We start from the raw sequence: 16,033 nt of genomic DNA, 5'->3' as shown, positions 1-16,033 counted from the left end.
AGGACTTTGGGGAAGAGCCTTGGACAAGGGCATCTTTGTTATTGTAGTGTTTAATCCCGAAATTATTATTCCACGCTCAATGTGAAATAAAATAATAACATTATTAAGGTGTAAATTAATTTTAAAATTGCTAATTGCGAATTTAAAAATATAACCAAACAACAGATAAAATAATCTCACATTTAATCCCAAAATTATTATCCCTTATCCCACTAGCCTTGATTGGGGAACAAGTTACACTAAAATTATGATGACAAGATTATAATACATTAATTAAATAGTAACAGAATTATTAGTGGATATATTTTTATTGATAAATACTTAATTCATTGAACTAAAAATATGATATACAGGGGTATAATATAAAACATATGTTTAGTATATATTAGATAATTGGGAGAAGAGCATCTTTTGTTATTGTAGTGTTTTATCCCAAGATTAGTAATCACAAGATTATTATCACATCCTCAATGAAAGACAAAGTAATACCACGATTGTAATATAAATTAATCACGAAATTACTAATTCTAAATTTAAAAATTCAACCAAGTGCGAGATAAAATAATCCTTATCCACAAACCAAGCTACCCCTAGAGTACTACAATTTGACAAGGGGCAGGAAATCAAGTGGCCTGTGGTTACGGCTTGTAAGAGGATAAATAATTGATTTCAGTGGCTTGCTCTTTTTCATGAAAAGAGATAAGATAAGCAATCCTAATAAAAAGGAAAAGAAGATAGGAAAATCTCAAATAGGTATTATTCACAAATAAAAAACCAAAGACTATTTCTTCTGCTTGCATTCCCTCCCCAGTGGTTTCAGATCCCATCCACTATTTCATTCTTCCTGGAGAAAGAGAAGAGAAGGAAAACATAAAATCCACTATCTGCTGAACTATCTTTTTCCTTCTGCCTTTAGTGACCTCTTTGAAACTCTAAGATCAGCAAGGAGAGGTTTAGGAAGGTCAAGCAAAACATCTCGAGAACAAACGTTAGATGGTGCTGAAGATCGCTTTAATATATCAAATGAGGGAGCAGCAGCTGATGTTCCCGCAGCAGCATTTTTACCTTGGCTGCTTGATTTGGCTTGGAAATTACCAAACTTTGTTGTACTATTCCTGATTGGAAGGTTTTCTTTCACGATCTGAAAGGAAAAACATGAGCATGATCATTGAATGTCTCTACAAGCCAACATCAATTCTATATTAAATGGAATACGAACAACATTTAAGTGATTCACATAAAAGCAAGTGAATAACAAGCCATGATTTCTTATAGTATTAGGTTATAAATTTTTGAATACACATTATCATTAATGGTAACCTTTTCTCATAGTGATACCTATTTTTCTAGATTGAATTGATCAGGTTAAGTAGGAAGAAATTTGAGTTTTACCAGTCCATTAAGGTCATTTTAGGAGAGAACATGACCCCCCCCCCCCCCCCCCCCCAAATGGTTTGATAAAAATAAAAATAAATACAAAAAATTCAAGCATCCAACATGAAACCAAAAAAAGCAACTTAGTCAACATCCCAAACCTTCAACGTAGTTGCCAAGTGGGTGATGCAAAACATCAGACACAAATTTGAAGCTTTCATGAAGACGTTACCATATCTGAAGAATCCTCTGACATTGACATTGAGCTTCGGCTATTGCTGTCATCCCGTCCAAAGATGAAAGAACGAACTATGGTTGAACTTTGTTTATGGGACGATGGAAGATGATTTGTAACTCGTCCAAGAAAAGAGGACTACAGAGAAACAATCAGCAGATATTTACAGAGTATTAGTCATACAATGTCTAATAAAGGAAATAGATGAAGAAGCAATGGGGAAAAAGAAAAAGGAAGAGCTATGAAAAAGTTAGACCATAGAATTTGAATATAACTGACGGAACCAAAAACACAAGGCCTTAGTGTACCCAATGGTACCTTTGATAGGACATGCAAAATAAATGAAAATATATTCCCCAGACACAGCTCTGACATGCTAATATCTGGTAAGTATAGAACGACACTGAGGAGTGAAGTCCATGGTTAATCACTTCTTCAATCCCAAATCAATAAATGGAGGGGGATAAGCTAGTATCTCAAAATAGAGTAGACTACAATTAAACGTCATCCTAAAAGTTCTAGATAAATGTTTCTCGATAGCATTGTATACATGGATAAATTACACCCAACCTCAGTTTCATGTTCCAAGTCATAAAGTAATTTAAGACAAAATTTACCTTCAGAGAGCTTTTCTTCTTTTGATTCCCTAGCACTGTATCAAAGAACGCTGCAAAGTAGCAACAGCAATGAAAAGTAATAAATCTGACAATTAAAGCATCATAAACAAGTACTTCACCATTTTACAAACAAAGCATAATAAACAAGTATTTAAATGTTGAAATAACACCTACAGGATGCTTTTGCTTTTCTCTTATTGTCAGGTACAGTATTAAGCTTCTTTATAAGTCCAAATAACTCACTGGAGCTTTCATCCTCAATAGGCGATACTACTGTTGTCGGCTCCTGTTCATATTTAAAGCTGAGTAAGTTTTCAAAAAGATGAAAGAAAATTCAACATGAAAAGAAAATGTTTGTTAAACCATAGAATATAACATGAAGGCTAATGTGCTGTGTCAGTGTTGTCAAACCTAACAACATTGCAAACTCACAGAGTTATATAGCATGCGCTGCTTTACAAGCCTCTTTTCAGTTTCCTCATCTTCATCAGATAAGTAAACGTCATCTTTATCCACAAACATCTGCATTATTATTTGCTTTGCCCTTTTTGAATTTAGTCGAGCAGAACTTTTAGGAATTGCATCCATGTCAGTGATATTATTGACGTCTTCATCACACTCATCGCTTTCTAGTTCATCATCGACCAACATTGTCTCCTTTTGTTCTACACCACATTTTAACCGTTGCAGCAAATTCTCAGTTCCAGCTGCATCCTGCTGCTCAAGCCACTTTTGATGAAGTTCATTCCGCTTTTCTTTATCAACTGGCTTTTCTTTGTAATCAGTGGCAATAATATCGTGGAGTTCAGCAGAATCATCAATATCTTCGTCTTCTTCATCACCGAACCGTAATAGGTCATTATCACTGTCATCTTCTTCCTCCGCTTCATCATCAACAAATGCTTTAACTGGGTCTCCCTTTGGAGAACTGCAGCCATCACCACCTTCTTTTGTATATGGATTTATATTCTCCTTGTCATTGTCCTCCTCATCTGAGGAACTGTTAAAAGAAAAAAATTATATATTTATTTTCTGGAGTTTATGGTAATAAGGATGATGACTTAGTTTTAGCATCACAAATCAATGACAATAATCAAATAGACTTTTCTGTTTGTGGACATGTGATCCTTCGCCAAAGAACAAATCAGAGCTTATCAAGCCCAGATTGCAGTAAAACATGTCTAGATTTGCAAGCATAGATACTTTCCAGAACCACTTACCTTTCATCTGGAGGGGCAGAATCGAACTTCAAGTTCAAAGCAAGGAGAGATGGTGCCATTACTTCTTCCAAAGGACTAGAGGCCGGGTCATCAAGCATCTCCTCCTTACTGCCTGTTCGTTCAGAGTCATCAAATAGATCCTAAAATTTTGAAAAAGCTCCAGCGTTAGATTTTCTTACAAACCTGGTGTTACTTATAATAGCTCCCTTTACCAAGTGAAAAGATGAGAAACTACCTGAGTGTCATCAACTGGAGCTCTAAATACAGAGTTAGGCCTTTCTTCCAAAGCCTGCAGTGAGATAATAGCAGCAGCACTTAGCATGGTGATGACTGTCATCAGGATGCAATAGATAATTTATTCAGTTTCATATACCAATCTCTAATGTTCCTAGGCTCTATCACAGTTGCAAATACCATCAATATATACAAGTAGATTGTGGACTCCAGATAGCATGTTGACAATCCGTTACCTGGATGTGGTTGAAGAGTACAAGCTCTTTGTCAATTCATACCACAAATTTGGCATTAGAGTTTAAAATGCATGGATCTCATGTATACATACTAAAACAAATCTGGGCTAAACTTGGTCAATTTCTCTGAATGATGTTTAGAAAAGAGTTGCTGCCACTAACATATCCAGCACCTACTTCAGCCAAAGAAGGATCAAGAAAGAAACCAGTTCAATGTTATGTTTTCACAAAAGTTACAAAGAGCTCACAAAATTTAAACAAATGAAGCATGCTTATACAAATGGTTGAAAAGTAAAGGTCTACCAGTTCTTAACTCACAGATTAAAGTTCAGATTAAATTCTTTTACAGAAATTACCTTCAACTCATATGTGAAAAGGAACAGACACTCAGACCAGACACAAAACTGAACTCAATTGTCCAGCACTAGTTAGTATCAAATAAATGAATCTTATAGATGGCAATCTACTAACTGGACTACAGAATACATGCTATAAAAATTAATGCAATTCCACTCGCCGTTTGATCAGGAGCAATCTCGCTGCTTCTAGTAATTGGAGATACCGAAATTCCATCAATATTAGAGGTATCTGTAGTCCTATCCGTTTCTATGCCATTTACATCCACCTTCTCTTCCAACTCTATGTCCAGTTTGTCTACTCTGTGCTCTTCAGAATATGCGCTCTTTGCACCTAATTCCATCATAACCTCACTTGAAGCACTAATCTTGTGAATGGAACTGTTGCCGTTTAGCATCCCGGTCCTGCTAGTGAAATAACAACAGAAATGTATAGATAAAAGGGTGAGCAATCACAATCCGTATAGATCCAGGTAGCAAGACAGATATTGCTTAAATTTCAGCTGCTGCTTACTTTTTCAAGACCTCGAGCTTCCTTTTCCGAATCTTCTCCAAAACAGAGGATATAGGCTTATGTACAACAGGTACAGGCTTAAATGTTGCATCCTTACTTTCTGATGGTGTTAGAAAAAAAAACATGTGAGTTTCCATTAAGTCTGGCAGCTTTAGTCCAAGTACACATTTTCCATAAGAAAGAAGAACTACTCTTCTATCTCAATTTTGTATGACTCTTCCTTTTAGGAAGTTTCAAACGTTTGACATGATTCTATTCTAAAGAAACTTTAGCAAGTTTCAAGAATCCAAATTCATTAAACTTTCCAAATGTTAAACTTAGATATAATTTTTCCCTATCAAACTAACATTTCAATCATACTTTAATATTTTCTTCAACTATCACTAACATAATATATAAGTCAAATTAAAACTTAGTATCAAATCAAATAATGTCACATCAATTGACACATGAAGTACTAAAAACATTAAGTACAAACCTCGCAATAGTCGCTGAGTATCAACATGAAGCTGCTGAAGAAATATTTTTCTCTCCTGTATGTGAAACAAGTAAATCCAGTATCGTCAATCTTCATATGCACATACAAGCATCAACAGAAATTAAAAAGTATATACTTATAATAAACCACAATAACTATGCCTCAAAGTAGACTAGTTGGGATCAGCTACTAAATCTGCTCAACAAACCTTTGCTTCTCTTCTTTTGTTCAAAGCCAATTCTTTCGACTTCACTTCACTACCAATGTCACCTTTAGTTCTCTTCTTCTTCTTCTTTTTCGTTTTGTCATCTTCCTTCAGATCCCCATCTCCTTCAACATCTTGTTGTGTTCCCAATTTCTCCATATCCAAATCCTCCATCTCCTTTACCGCGTCACCAGATTCCAAATCTTCCCCAACTTCCCTACTCGTTTCATGTTCTTTCCCACGAGACTGATCATCATCCTCACCAAAATCTAGAAATCTTTTAACCTCTTTGCTCTGCTCGCTAGAAACGAGAACATCCTCACAGCCCTTTTCATCCTCGCTATTGTGTGGTGACACGAGTTCAGTTGAATCAGCAGAATCTTCCTGGGTTCTAGAAGCTTCTAAGGCTTCCAATTCTTCCCTACTCTCTCCACCCTTTTCGTTAAAGCCAAACTCAGATCTTGTCTCATCCTCGCTGCCCTGTGATGATGATACAAGTTCAGTTGAATCAGCAGAATCTTCTTCTAGGGTTTTGGAAGCTTCTAGAGCTTCCAATTTGGCAAAATCAACCTTAGGAAAGCCAAACACTTCGTCTATTGGCATAGTTGGGGGAGCATGTCGATTTTTGGAAGCTTCTAGAGCTTTCTTCAAACGCTTGAATCTAGGACGTCGGATCTCCGGCGAAGCCTCCTCCGGCAACGGGAAGGACTGATAATCGTCGTCACTTTCCATGAATTATTTTGAATCAATATGGGGTTGAGAAATAGGAGAATAGGGGATAGTGGCTGTGTGGAGGAATAATAGAGAAGTGGATCTTATTTGTGAAAGAGAAATGGAACTGAAGGGAGCGGTAAGATTGAAATGGAGATTAGGTTATAGCGCCAAATGATTTGAATTTTGAGGAAAGATAACCCGCCAAATTATTTGGTACTCTGAATTTATGGTTCGGCCCGCTTTTGTTTTGTTATAAATGAAAAAGTGCTAGATGTGCCCTTTTACTGTCGCAAATTAGTTTATACCTTTGTTGTTATCCATTTTAATATTTTTATCCCTATATCTAACAAACCCATTCTTAAGGCCACGTGGCACTATTTTACCCTCTAGCCCACCCATTCAGGAGACTCCCCATTCAGCCCCTAACCTGAATATCCCCCAAACCATCCCATCTTTGCACCAGCTGCTTCAAGTATAGTTCTAATTCTTGGTCTAGTACTATAATTAGCAGTATGGTCCATTAACCATTCAGAATTCCACCCATTTATATAGAAAGCTTTACCATCAACATAGAACTAAGTCCCATTTCTCGCTAGAAAATTGAAATTTAGCTCCCGTTTGGCCATAGATTTTGACTTTATTTTTATTTATTTTTAAAACATATTTGAAAACAATGTTTGTTTATATAAAATATGATCATGTTTTGAAAAAAAATATTTCAAAAATTTAGGGCAGCTTTTTGCCGAAAATTTTTTTTCCACTTACAAAACTGTAACTTTTTTTCAAATAAAATACATGTCCAAACATAATTTCAATCTTCAAAAATTATTTTTCAACACAACTTCAAAAACTCTTTCAAATTTCAATCAAATATATGTCCAAACGCTAACTTGTTTCTTTATTGTATTTAACCCAGAAGTCCTCAAAGGACAAATAGAGGAAAGCAATAAATGATGCAAAGCCAATAATTGGATAAAATAGACCATTTCCTCCTAACATTTTGCTCATAGATGATTTAACCATTACAATTAACAGGGAATAACTACCACACCGCCGACAGTTATTGATGAAATCTAAACCCCAATGATGGTAACTTTGAGCTATAAATCTAATAATAGAATATAAAAATGTGATCTTTATACCTTAGATCTCTTTAACTCCCCAATCTTTAAGAAACCCACATGAAAAAAAAATTATTTCGAACAATAATTAGATCCTCTTTGGAAACTTAACAAAGAGATAACTTCAAGATTAGCCAAAATTCAAGAATTGCAATAAAGGAACTTTTTTGGTTCCAAGAATGGGGAAGTTGAACTAAATTTGTGTTCTAATATTTTCTCATGATGGCATTTATAGATTTAGCAAAAAAGGAAGAAAGTACACTTAACAATATAACCTATAAAGAATTTGTCAAACATATCATGAGAATTTGAGAAAACTTAGAAGAAGAAGAAGAAGAAGATGACGACGACGACGACGATGATGACGATGACGACAATGACGATGACAACGATGACGATGACGAGGATGACGAGGATGACGATGATGATGATGATGATGACGATGATGATGATGATGATGATGATAAGGTAAAATTAGTTAATGACAGTTGGGAGAATGATGAAGTGACACATGAAACTAAAGACAGGTGCGATGTGAGTCAGCAAATAGTTGTCACGGATGTAGGCATGCGACTGATGTTGAATGAATCCCGAAGACAAAGTAACTGATAACAAAGGTTCTAATATATTCATTGGATAGAATTCAATGAGAAGACGTTACAGAGTATATCTGCATTTATAGCCAATCGTTATGCGGCCATCAATGACTATTTTATTCACATTCAAGAGGAGCTTGATTTGGAGATCTTGTCTCCTAAAATAATGCTATAAATAGGGGAATTATCATCATTTGTAGAAAAAAAATATTTTGTACACAAAAAAGGCTATATTCTGCTCTCATTTTATGTCATTACTCTCCGTCTTTATTCTTGAATATTGATCTCACTTTTGCCATCGGAAAAGCTAAGTTCATAGTCAGACTCGTATTTCCTTTAATTTCATTTCATAATCTAATTTTTGTTCTTATTTATTTGCTATTATTGAGTCAAATGATTCACTAATTAATAAATCATGCTATAAATTTAACTGTACCATTTTACGAGTAAATAGTTTAGCGCCCACCGTGGGGCATACACAATTGTGTAATTATTATGATCCATTCATCTGTTACTAACAAATTTTGATTCCTTCATTAAAAAAGGAAAGATGAGGTATGACAGCTAATGATGTCAACAATGTTTACAATATTTGAGCACATAATGAACGGGAAGATGTGTTATAGCGTGATGATCCAACCAACGAAACCCGTAACGAGGGGGATGAAGCAACCCAGTTCGTGAAGGTCAGTATCCTCGACATGTACGGAGCTGAACTCCTAATGATACGGAGGACGAGCACGTTGTTGAAACAGTCAAAATCTTGAGAGAACAATAAAATATGAGTATGGATCACCTCTCAAGGCAATATCGGGTGATGACGGAATTAAAGCAGGCATTATCGAGCGCATCCAATAATGTTAATAGAAGGGCTCTGATTCATCCCAACGTTCCTGCAAATCAAATGGCTCAAAGAACCGATAACGACACTTCAAGGGAGGAGGTCGATTTCGACGAGGCCAGAGGTACCAATAGTGGATCTGGGAACAACAAGTTAAATAACCCTTTCAAAACCAAGCTCATTAGATTCATGAGAGAAATTAATGAACGAATGGATAAGAATCCAAAGGAATTTTATGCTCAGATGGATCAGATCCCGGGAGCCCACCAGTGTTAAAGGGACCGGATTCAAAGGAGTATACGTAGTTGCCATTCAAACCAAGTGCGACACCGGAGTTGATCCCAAAGAGGTTTAAGATGCTAGATATACCAAAATATGATGGGACTTCAGACCCACAGGAGCTCATCGCGACCTACATTGTGGCAGTAAAGGGAAATGACTTAGCTCAGCATGAGATTGAATCGGTTTTATTGAAAAAGTTTGGCGAAACCCTTACGAAGGGTGCCTTAACTTGGCATTCCCTCTTACCTGAGCATTTTGTTGATTCTCTTGAAATGCTTGCAGATTCGTTTATCAAAGCTCATACTGGAGCAAGAAATGTCCAGGCAAAGAAGGCAAATATATTCTGAGATGTTGCGGGAGTTTGTGATCCGGTCCAGAACGAAAGAATGTTGTTACCAGTAATATTGGATGAGTGGGCAGCGAAGGCATTTACAAAGGGTCTCAACCCGTTGAGCTCCAATGCCTCTCGGAAAATGAAGGAGAGCCTGCTCGAATTTCAGGCGAACACATGGGAAGATGTTCACAATCGCTACGAGTCAAAAATAAGAATAGAAGATGATCAACTTGGTTATTCGGTGTCTTCTAAAGGACGGAATCGTCATTAGAATCAAGATAAGTTTAAAACTTAATTTTGATGTAGACCGGAGACCATCTAGAAGTCATTTTCAGCCCTACGAGAGGACCGATGGGCATGGTAATAAAGGATTCCAGTCATCGGATAGGTTCACTTCCGATAGAAGGACGAATCGTGGTCGGAGTGGTAGATCATTGCAGGAGAAAGAGTTGTCAGGGTCCCGAGATTCAGCGTATCCTAGGTTGTCTGATTATAATTTTAATATCAGCCTCGTGGAATTGGTGTCGACCATGAGAAATATCAAAGAGGTTAGGTCCTCGAAACCAATTCGATCGGATCCTAGCCAAAGAGATCCTAATCTATAGTGTGAATTCCATGGAACTCACGGTCACATAACTGGGACTATCAACATCTTCAAGAAGAGGTGGCAACGTTGTTGAAAAATGGCCACCGAATTTTTAAGCGACCGCACCAAGAACAACTATGGGAGAAACTGGGATAATGCAGATCCATCAAAGCCGATAAGAGGTCGCCTCAGATGACAATCAACATGATTTTCGGAGGAGACGAAGTCAATGGGGTGATATTTTGGCAGCAAAGAAGACGAAGATATCGGTGACTCAGGCAAAAGGATCCAAGAAGTCTCAAAAGATGACATCACCTTCACAGAAGAAGATGTTGATGGACTTCTTTTACCGCACAATGATGCTTTGGTAATTTATCTTAATGTTTTAAATTTCAAAATTAAGCATGTTTTGGTTGATCTAGGAAGTTCGGCCAACATCATACAATGGAGATCTTTGGATCAAGAAAAGTTAACCAGGAATATCATTTCAGTGACAAAGCTTCTAGTTGGATTTAACATAACAAGCTTGACAACCCGAGGGGAAATTTTATTGCTCGCACATGCTGAAGGAGTAACAAAGATCACCCTATTCGAGGTGGTAGATGGAGACATGGGCTATAATGTAATCCTCGGAAGGCCTTGGATACATGAAATGAAGGTCGTACCTTCTATATACCATCAACTGTTGAAATTCCCAACACTTGAAGGAATCAAGCAAATCAGAGAAGATCAACCGGCTGCAAGGGAGATGAACGCAATAACCGTTTCCGGTAGCAATGGCAAAGTAATGAGCAAGTAGTAATTACAGGAACCGGTGCCTTCTTCTATCTCAATTGAAGATGATAAAGACAAAGAGTCATCGGAATTATATCAAGTACCGGAGGAGACATATGAGACTAAGTCAACTGTAGAAGATCTCGAACAAGTGGCCCTATTCGATGATTTTTTAGAAAGAAAGTTCCATTTAGGGATGAGGTTGAGTCCCGAACTCAGGTTAAAAACCATGGATTTTCTTAAATCTTATGTTGATTGTTTTGCAGGTCACATTCAGATATGACATGTCGTAAAGATTATAAAGATTTAAATAAGGCATGTCGTAAAGACTCTTTCCCGTTGCCAAACATTGATCAAATGATTGATGCTACGGCCGTACATGAGTTATTGAGTTTTCATGATGCATATTCCGGGTATAATCAAATTAGGATGGACCCGAAAGATCAAGAAAAGACTTCTTTCATCACAAATTTTGGCACATATTGCTATATGTGATGCCTTTTGAGCTTAAAAATGCTAGAGTCACTTATAAGAGGTTTATTAATAAGATGTTTGAAAAATAGATAAGTAAGACAATGGAAGCTTATATTGACGACATGTTAGTTAAGTCTATTAATGTAGGAGATCATCTAAAACATATCCAAGAGACGTTTGACATTCTGAGGAAGTACACCATGAAGCTCAACCCGGAGAAGTGTGCCTTTGGAGTGGGTTCCAGAAAGTTCTTGGGGTTTCTGGTCTCTAAAAGAGAAATAAAACTTAACCCCGATAATATCAAAGCCATCGAGGATATCCCGGACCAGCTGACATGCGTGAAAGAAGTACAAAGGTTGACCGGTAGATTGGCAGCTTTAAGCAGGTTTATCTCGAGGTCTTCAAAAAAATGCCATCACTTATTTTCACTTTTGAAAAAGAAGAACGATTTCGTATGGACTTTGAAATGCAAACAAGAACTGAAGGACCAAAAACGGTACCTATCTAGCCCTCCGTTGTTGTCAAAATCGGGAGAAGGTGAGCAACTGCTGATTTATCTGGCGGTCTCGAAAGTAGCGGTAAGTTCTATTTTGGTTCGAAAAGAAGAAGGTACACAATTTCTCATTTATTATATTAGTAAAATATTATCGGGAGCAGAGACACGATATCGCACCTTGAAAAGCCGACCTTAGCTCTCGTAGTTGCCTCTCAAAAGCTTAGGCCTTATTTTCAGTGTCATCCAATAGCCGTTGTGACAACCTTTCCCTTAGGGAATGCCCTTCATAAGCCTGAGTTGTCGGGTCGATTGGCTAAATGGGCAGTTGAAGTTAGTGAATTTGACATTTAATATAAGCCTAGGACTGCAATCAAGTCACAATTGTTGGCCGACTTTATGGCCGATTTCTGTCCGAGATTAATGCTTTTAATCACTAAATAAGCAGTGGCAGTATCGGGAATGGTATCAGGAGTTTGGATCTTGTTTACGGATGGGGCTTCCAATGTAAAATGGTTTGGAATCGGGGTATTATTAATCACTCCTTCGGGTGAAACCTTGAGACAAGCCATTAGAACTATGACATTAACTAACAATGAAACCGAGTATGGGGCTTTAGTTGCAGGACTTGAGCTAGCTAGGGGACTAGGTTCCGAGGTCAACAAAATAACGTGTGACTCCCAGCTGGTGGTGAACCCAGTATACGAAATTTTTGACACCAAGGAGGAGCGCATGCAACAATACTTGATCAAGGTTCAAGTATTACTTTTCCGGTTCAAAGAGTGGTCAATCGTCCACATTCCAAGGGAGGAAAATATGGAAGTAAACGCATTAGCCAATTTGGGTTCGTCCACAAAAATAAAAGGATCTGATTCTAGTGCGGTAGTTCAACTGCTGCATTCAGTGTTTGATGTGGACGGCTACTGTATAGTTAATTCAACTAACTTGATTTGGGATTGAAGGAACAGTTTTATTGAATATATAAGGCATGGCAAATTGCCTGAAGACCCGAAAGCATCCCGGGCACTGCAGATTAAGGCGGTTCGTTATTCTTTTATTGACGAACAATTATATATGAGGTAATTCCAAGAACCATTGGCTCTGTGTTTAGGGACATCGAAGGCTGACTACGTGATGAGGGAAGTTCATGAAGGAGTCTGCGGGAACCACTCTGGTGTAGACTCGTAGGTTCTCAAGTTAGTTAGAGCTGGCTACTATTGGCCCTAAATGGAGCAAGACGCAAAGACATTTGTATAAAAGTGCGATAAATGTCAACGTAATGCACAATTAGTGCATCAACCGGCAGAACTCTTGAATTCGGTGGTGTCATTGTGGCCATTCAGGAAATGGGGGATGGATATAGTCGGTCCCTAACCACGAAGACCTGGTAAGGTAAAATTACATTTGATTTTAACTGATTATTTCACTAAATAGGTTGAATAAGGTGCTTACTAAAATATCGAAGAATTAGAAGTGATCGATTTCATATGGGATCACATCGTCTGCCGATTCGGAATACCGAAAGAAATTGCTTGTGACAATGGGCCACAATTTATAGGTTCCAAAGTCACAATATTTTTGGAATGATTGAAGATCAAACAAATTACATCTTCACCATACCACCCGAGTGCTAGTGGACAGTCATAGTCGACCAACAAGGTAATTATTCAAAACCTTAAAAGAAGTTAGAAGATTCTAAAGGTAAGTGGCTAGATGAGCTACCGGGGGTGTTATGGGCATACCGGACCACAGCAAAGTCGAGCGCGGTATGAAACTCCCTTTTCACTTGTATACGGTTCAGAGGCTTTGATACCGATGGAAGTGGAGAAACCGACCTTAAGGTTTTTTCGATCAAACGAAAAAACAAACAATGAAGCATTGCTGGTTAAACTAGATTTGTTTGAAGAGCACCAGAATCTAGCATATGTGAGGATGGTGGCACAAAATCAAAGGATGGAAAGATATTACAACCGTAGAGAAAATATCTGATATTTCAAAGTTAGGGATTTGGTTCTGAGAAAGGTAACTAAAAATACTCGGGAACCTAATGTCGAGAAGCTAAGACCAACATGGGAAGGACCTTATCGGGTTTCAGCAATAATCGGTAAAGTTTTGTATGAATTGGAAGATTAAGATAGAGCTAAATTGCCAAGCAATTGGAACGTGACTCGCCTCAAAAGGTATTATTGCTAAAGATCCTTGTTGGTACTAAAAGTATGCATTGCGCTCTTTTTCCCTTCGTCTAGTTTTTGTCCCAATTGGCTTTTTTTCTGGAAAGGTTTTTAATGAAGCGGTAATGTAAAGCATACTATGAAGGAAGGATCATCGGAAAGTATGTCTTCACTAGTGAATCAACAATTGAAAGCTCTATTGCCTTCACTTTAGCATGCGTATAAACAATTATGTGTAGATCAACTTGTGTGGCAATCAGCATGTGGATGGTTAAATAACCTTTGGCTCGATAGTATATCTCATCTCCCAAGGCTCTCATTATTTCCATTGGCCTCTAGAATCAGATTATTTACCCATCTACAAGTTGTTTCCATTAATGAGGAAGCAATGTAAAGCATACTATGAAGGAAGGGTATCGGTGAATGCAAGACTTCCAGTGTTCGAATTCTCATATGTAGGATTCGAACACTGGGGGGGGGGGATAATACACGACAAGGTACTAAAAGTGTTACGAAGACCGATGACTGTTAGAACCAGAATCAATATCTTATCAGGATCGGGGATTGTATGATCAACCTCGTAGAAATACGTTGTACAAGTTAGCTACACGTATTGGCAGCTTTATTTACTTAAGCAAAAGAATATTTATGTAAATGTACTTTTATAGATAGAGGGAATAAATCAAAGTCCTTCTATTTTTATCTTATTTCTTGTCCGAATGATAAGTTAATGTGTTTTATCATTTGAAAGTTAATAAAAACTTCAAATGTTTATGCCGTAATGAACAAGAAACGTCCTCTTCAAGAACACCATAAATATAAGGGCCCTCTCTTATGAAACCCTCTTAGTGAAGGGTAGATTCCGGAAGTATTTATGCCCAGAATCAAAAGCTATCAGATGTAAAAAGATTCCCAAATCATTGCACAATACTTAAGCAAAAGGTTCTTTTATTAATTAAAATTCCAAAATTAGTAAAAGGTTATGGCATAATTACAAAAAGTAAAGAAAAATATATACATCAGTTTTTGCTGCCAGAACCCGAAGGGAGAGAAGAGTCTTCGTTTTCTCTATTAGGAAAAGGGTGTTCCGTTTCCGGTTCGAGGCCATATCTTCTTCAGTTTCTCGTTCGGTTTCCGAATACTCAGAATTAGTATTCGAAGAATCAGAAGCAACGGGCCGAGCAGGGAGGTTCTCATGAGCAGTTGTCTCCAGCTCCTGGCCTTGGCAACGCATTGGTCAATATTTGCAATGCCTTTTTTGGACTCCTCCAGAGTCTTCCTCATCGCATGGTACATGTCTTAAGCTTCTCGAAGACAATATAATCATCCTGATCTTGGAGTTTGGCTCGGAGTTTTTCAATCTTCGCTTGAAGCTTTTCATTTTCGGCTTTAATAATGCTAATTCTAGAATCAAGATCAATATTTGTTGCGGCATGAATTTGATTCTACTCCATGACTCTCTTGAGACTTTCCTCCATCCTTGCTCTTTGATCCACGGAAGCATTGGCCTCATAATTTTTGGAGCGTAAGTTAGCTTCCAAGTTATTAACTTGCTCCATAAAGGCATACTCGTGCTTGGCAGTCGCAATCACGGTGTCATGAAGTTCAACCCACTTAGCCTTTACTTCCTTAAGGTTTTTATGTAACTGGTCATCTTCATGGCTGTGAGCCATTCTATCTTGCTAGGACTGCTGCAGCCGAGCCTCGAGGTCATCCATTTGAGTGATTAGCCTCCAACACTAGGAGGTGCTCGACAAGCTGATTCTGTTCGGCTAAAGCTGATCTCGTTCCGAAGTAAGCTCTTGCGTGTCCAAAATCAATATTTGCAGGCCCTCAGAAGCAAGAAGATGGCCTGAAAAACGTTATAATTAAAGTTATTAATGCAAAGTATAAATTGAAAGAAGATGGAAGGAAGTCAGATTGTTACTGTTGACGGTCAATTTGGACCCTCCTTTTAAAATTAATTAATTTATACTTATTATTTACAATAATTATTTTCAAAGTATTTTTCAGTAATAAGTATCTATTTTTCACAAATTAACCAAGCATTAGTTTTAAAATTAATCATACAGTATTAACATTATGTAACTAAAATATTATTTACTATTTTTGAGATTATTAAAATACTTTTTATACATATGACATATAGGTTCTATAATTAATTTGATAAATTACTTC

At 37.3% G+C, this 16,033-nt stretch overlaps 1 protein-coding gene across 3 annotated transcripts; it reads right to left on the bottom strand.

The window, feature by feature from the left end:
- Positions 1-471: 471 nt before the first annotated feature.
- On the bottom strand, positions 472-6,427 carry LOC104085860 (uncharacterized). 3 transcript variants are annotated; one of them, XM_009589980.4, is made up of 11 exons: positions 5,473-6,426; positions 5,265-5,319; positions 4,787-4,886; positions 4,434-4,680; positions 3,682-3,735; positions 3,447-3,586; positions 2,659-3,226; positions 2,401-2,512; positions 2,227-2,276; positions 1,607-1,747; positions 472-1,141 (listed from the first exon to the last, which is right to left on the bottom strand). In XM_009589980.4, exons 1-11 carry the CDS (start codon positions 6,199-6,201, stop codon positions 893-895), a joined length of 2,445 nt encoding a protein of 814 aa, XP_009588275.1. In that variant the 5' UTR covers positions 6,202-6,426; the 3' UTR covers positions 472-892. The 3 variants fall into 3 exon arrangements, 2 of the variants coding, with proteins under 2 accessions (XP_009588275.1, XP_009588276.1); XM_009589981.4 differs by having other exon boundaries at positions 4,434-4,677; positions 5,473-6,425; XR_683970.4 differs by having other exon boundaries at positions 1,002-1,141; positions 1,536-1,747; positions 5,473-6,427.
- Positions 6,428-16,033: the final 9,606 nt, after the last annotated feature.

The sequence above is a fragment of the Nicotiana tomentosiformis genome, chromosome 11, assembly GCF_000390325.3.
Source record: "Nicotiana tomentosiformis chromosome 11, ASM39032v3, whole genome shotgun sequence".
Taxonomy (NCBI): domain Eukaryota; kingdom Viridiplantae; phylum Streptophyta; class Magnoliopsida; order Solanales; family Solanaceae; genus Nicotiana; species Nicotiana tomentosiformis.
This window is presented reverse-complemented; position numbering and strand designations above follow the sequence as displayed.

Bases quoted from the DNA above. Each gene is read 5' to 3' on its own strand.
- LOC104085860 (XM_009589980.4), bottom strand. From the start codon at position 6,201: ATGGAAAGTGACGACGATTATCAGTCCTTCCCGTTGCCGGAGGAGGCT. The intron at 4,887-5,264 runs GTTTGTACTTAA...TAACACCATCAG, and splicing joins TACTCAGCGACTATTGCGAG to AAAGTAAGGATGCAACATTT. The intron at 2,277-2,400 runs GTAGGTGTTATT...GCTACTTTGCAG, and splicing joins GAGAAAAGCAAAAGCATCCT to CGTTCTTTGATACAGTGCTA.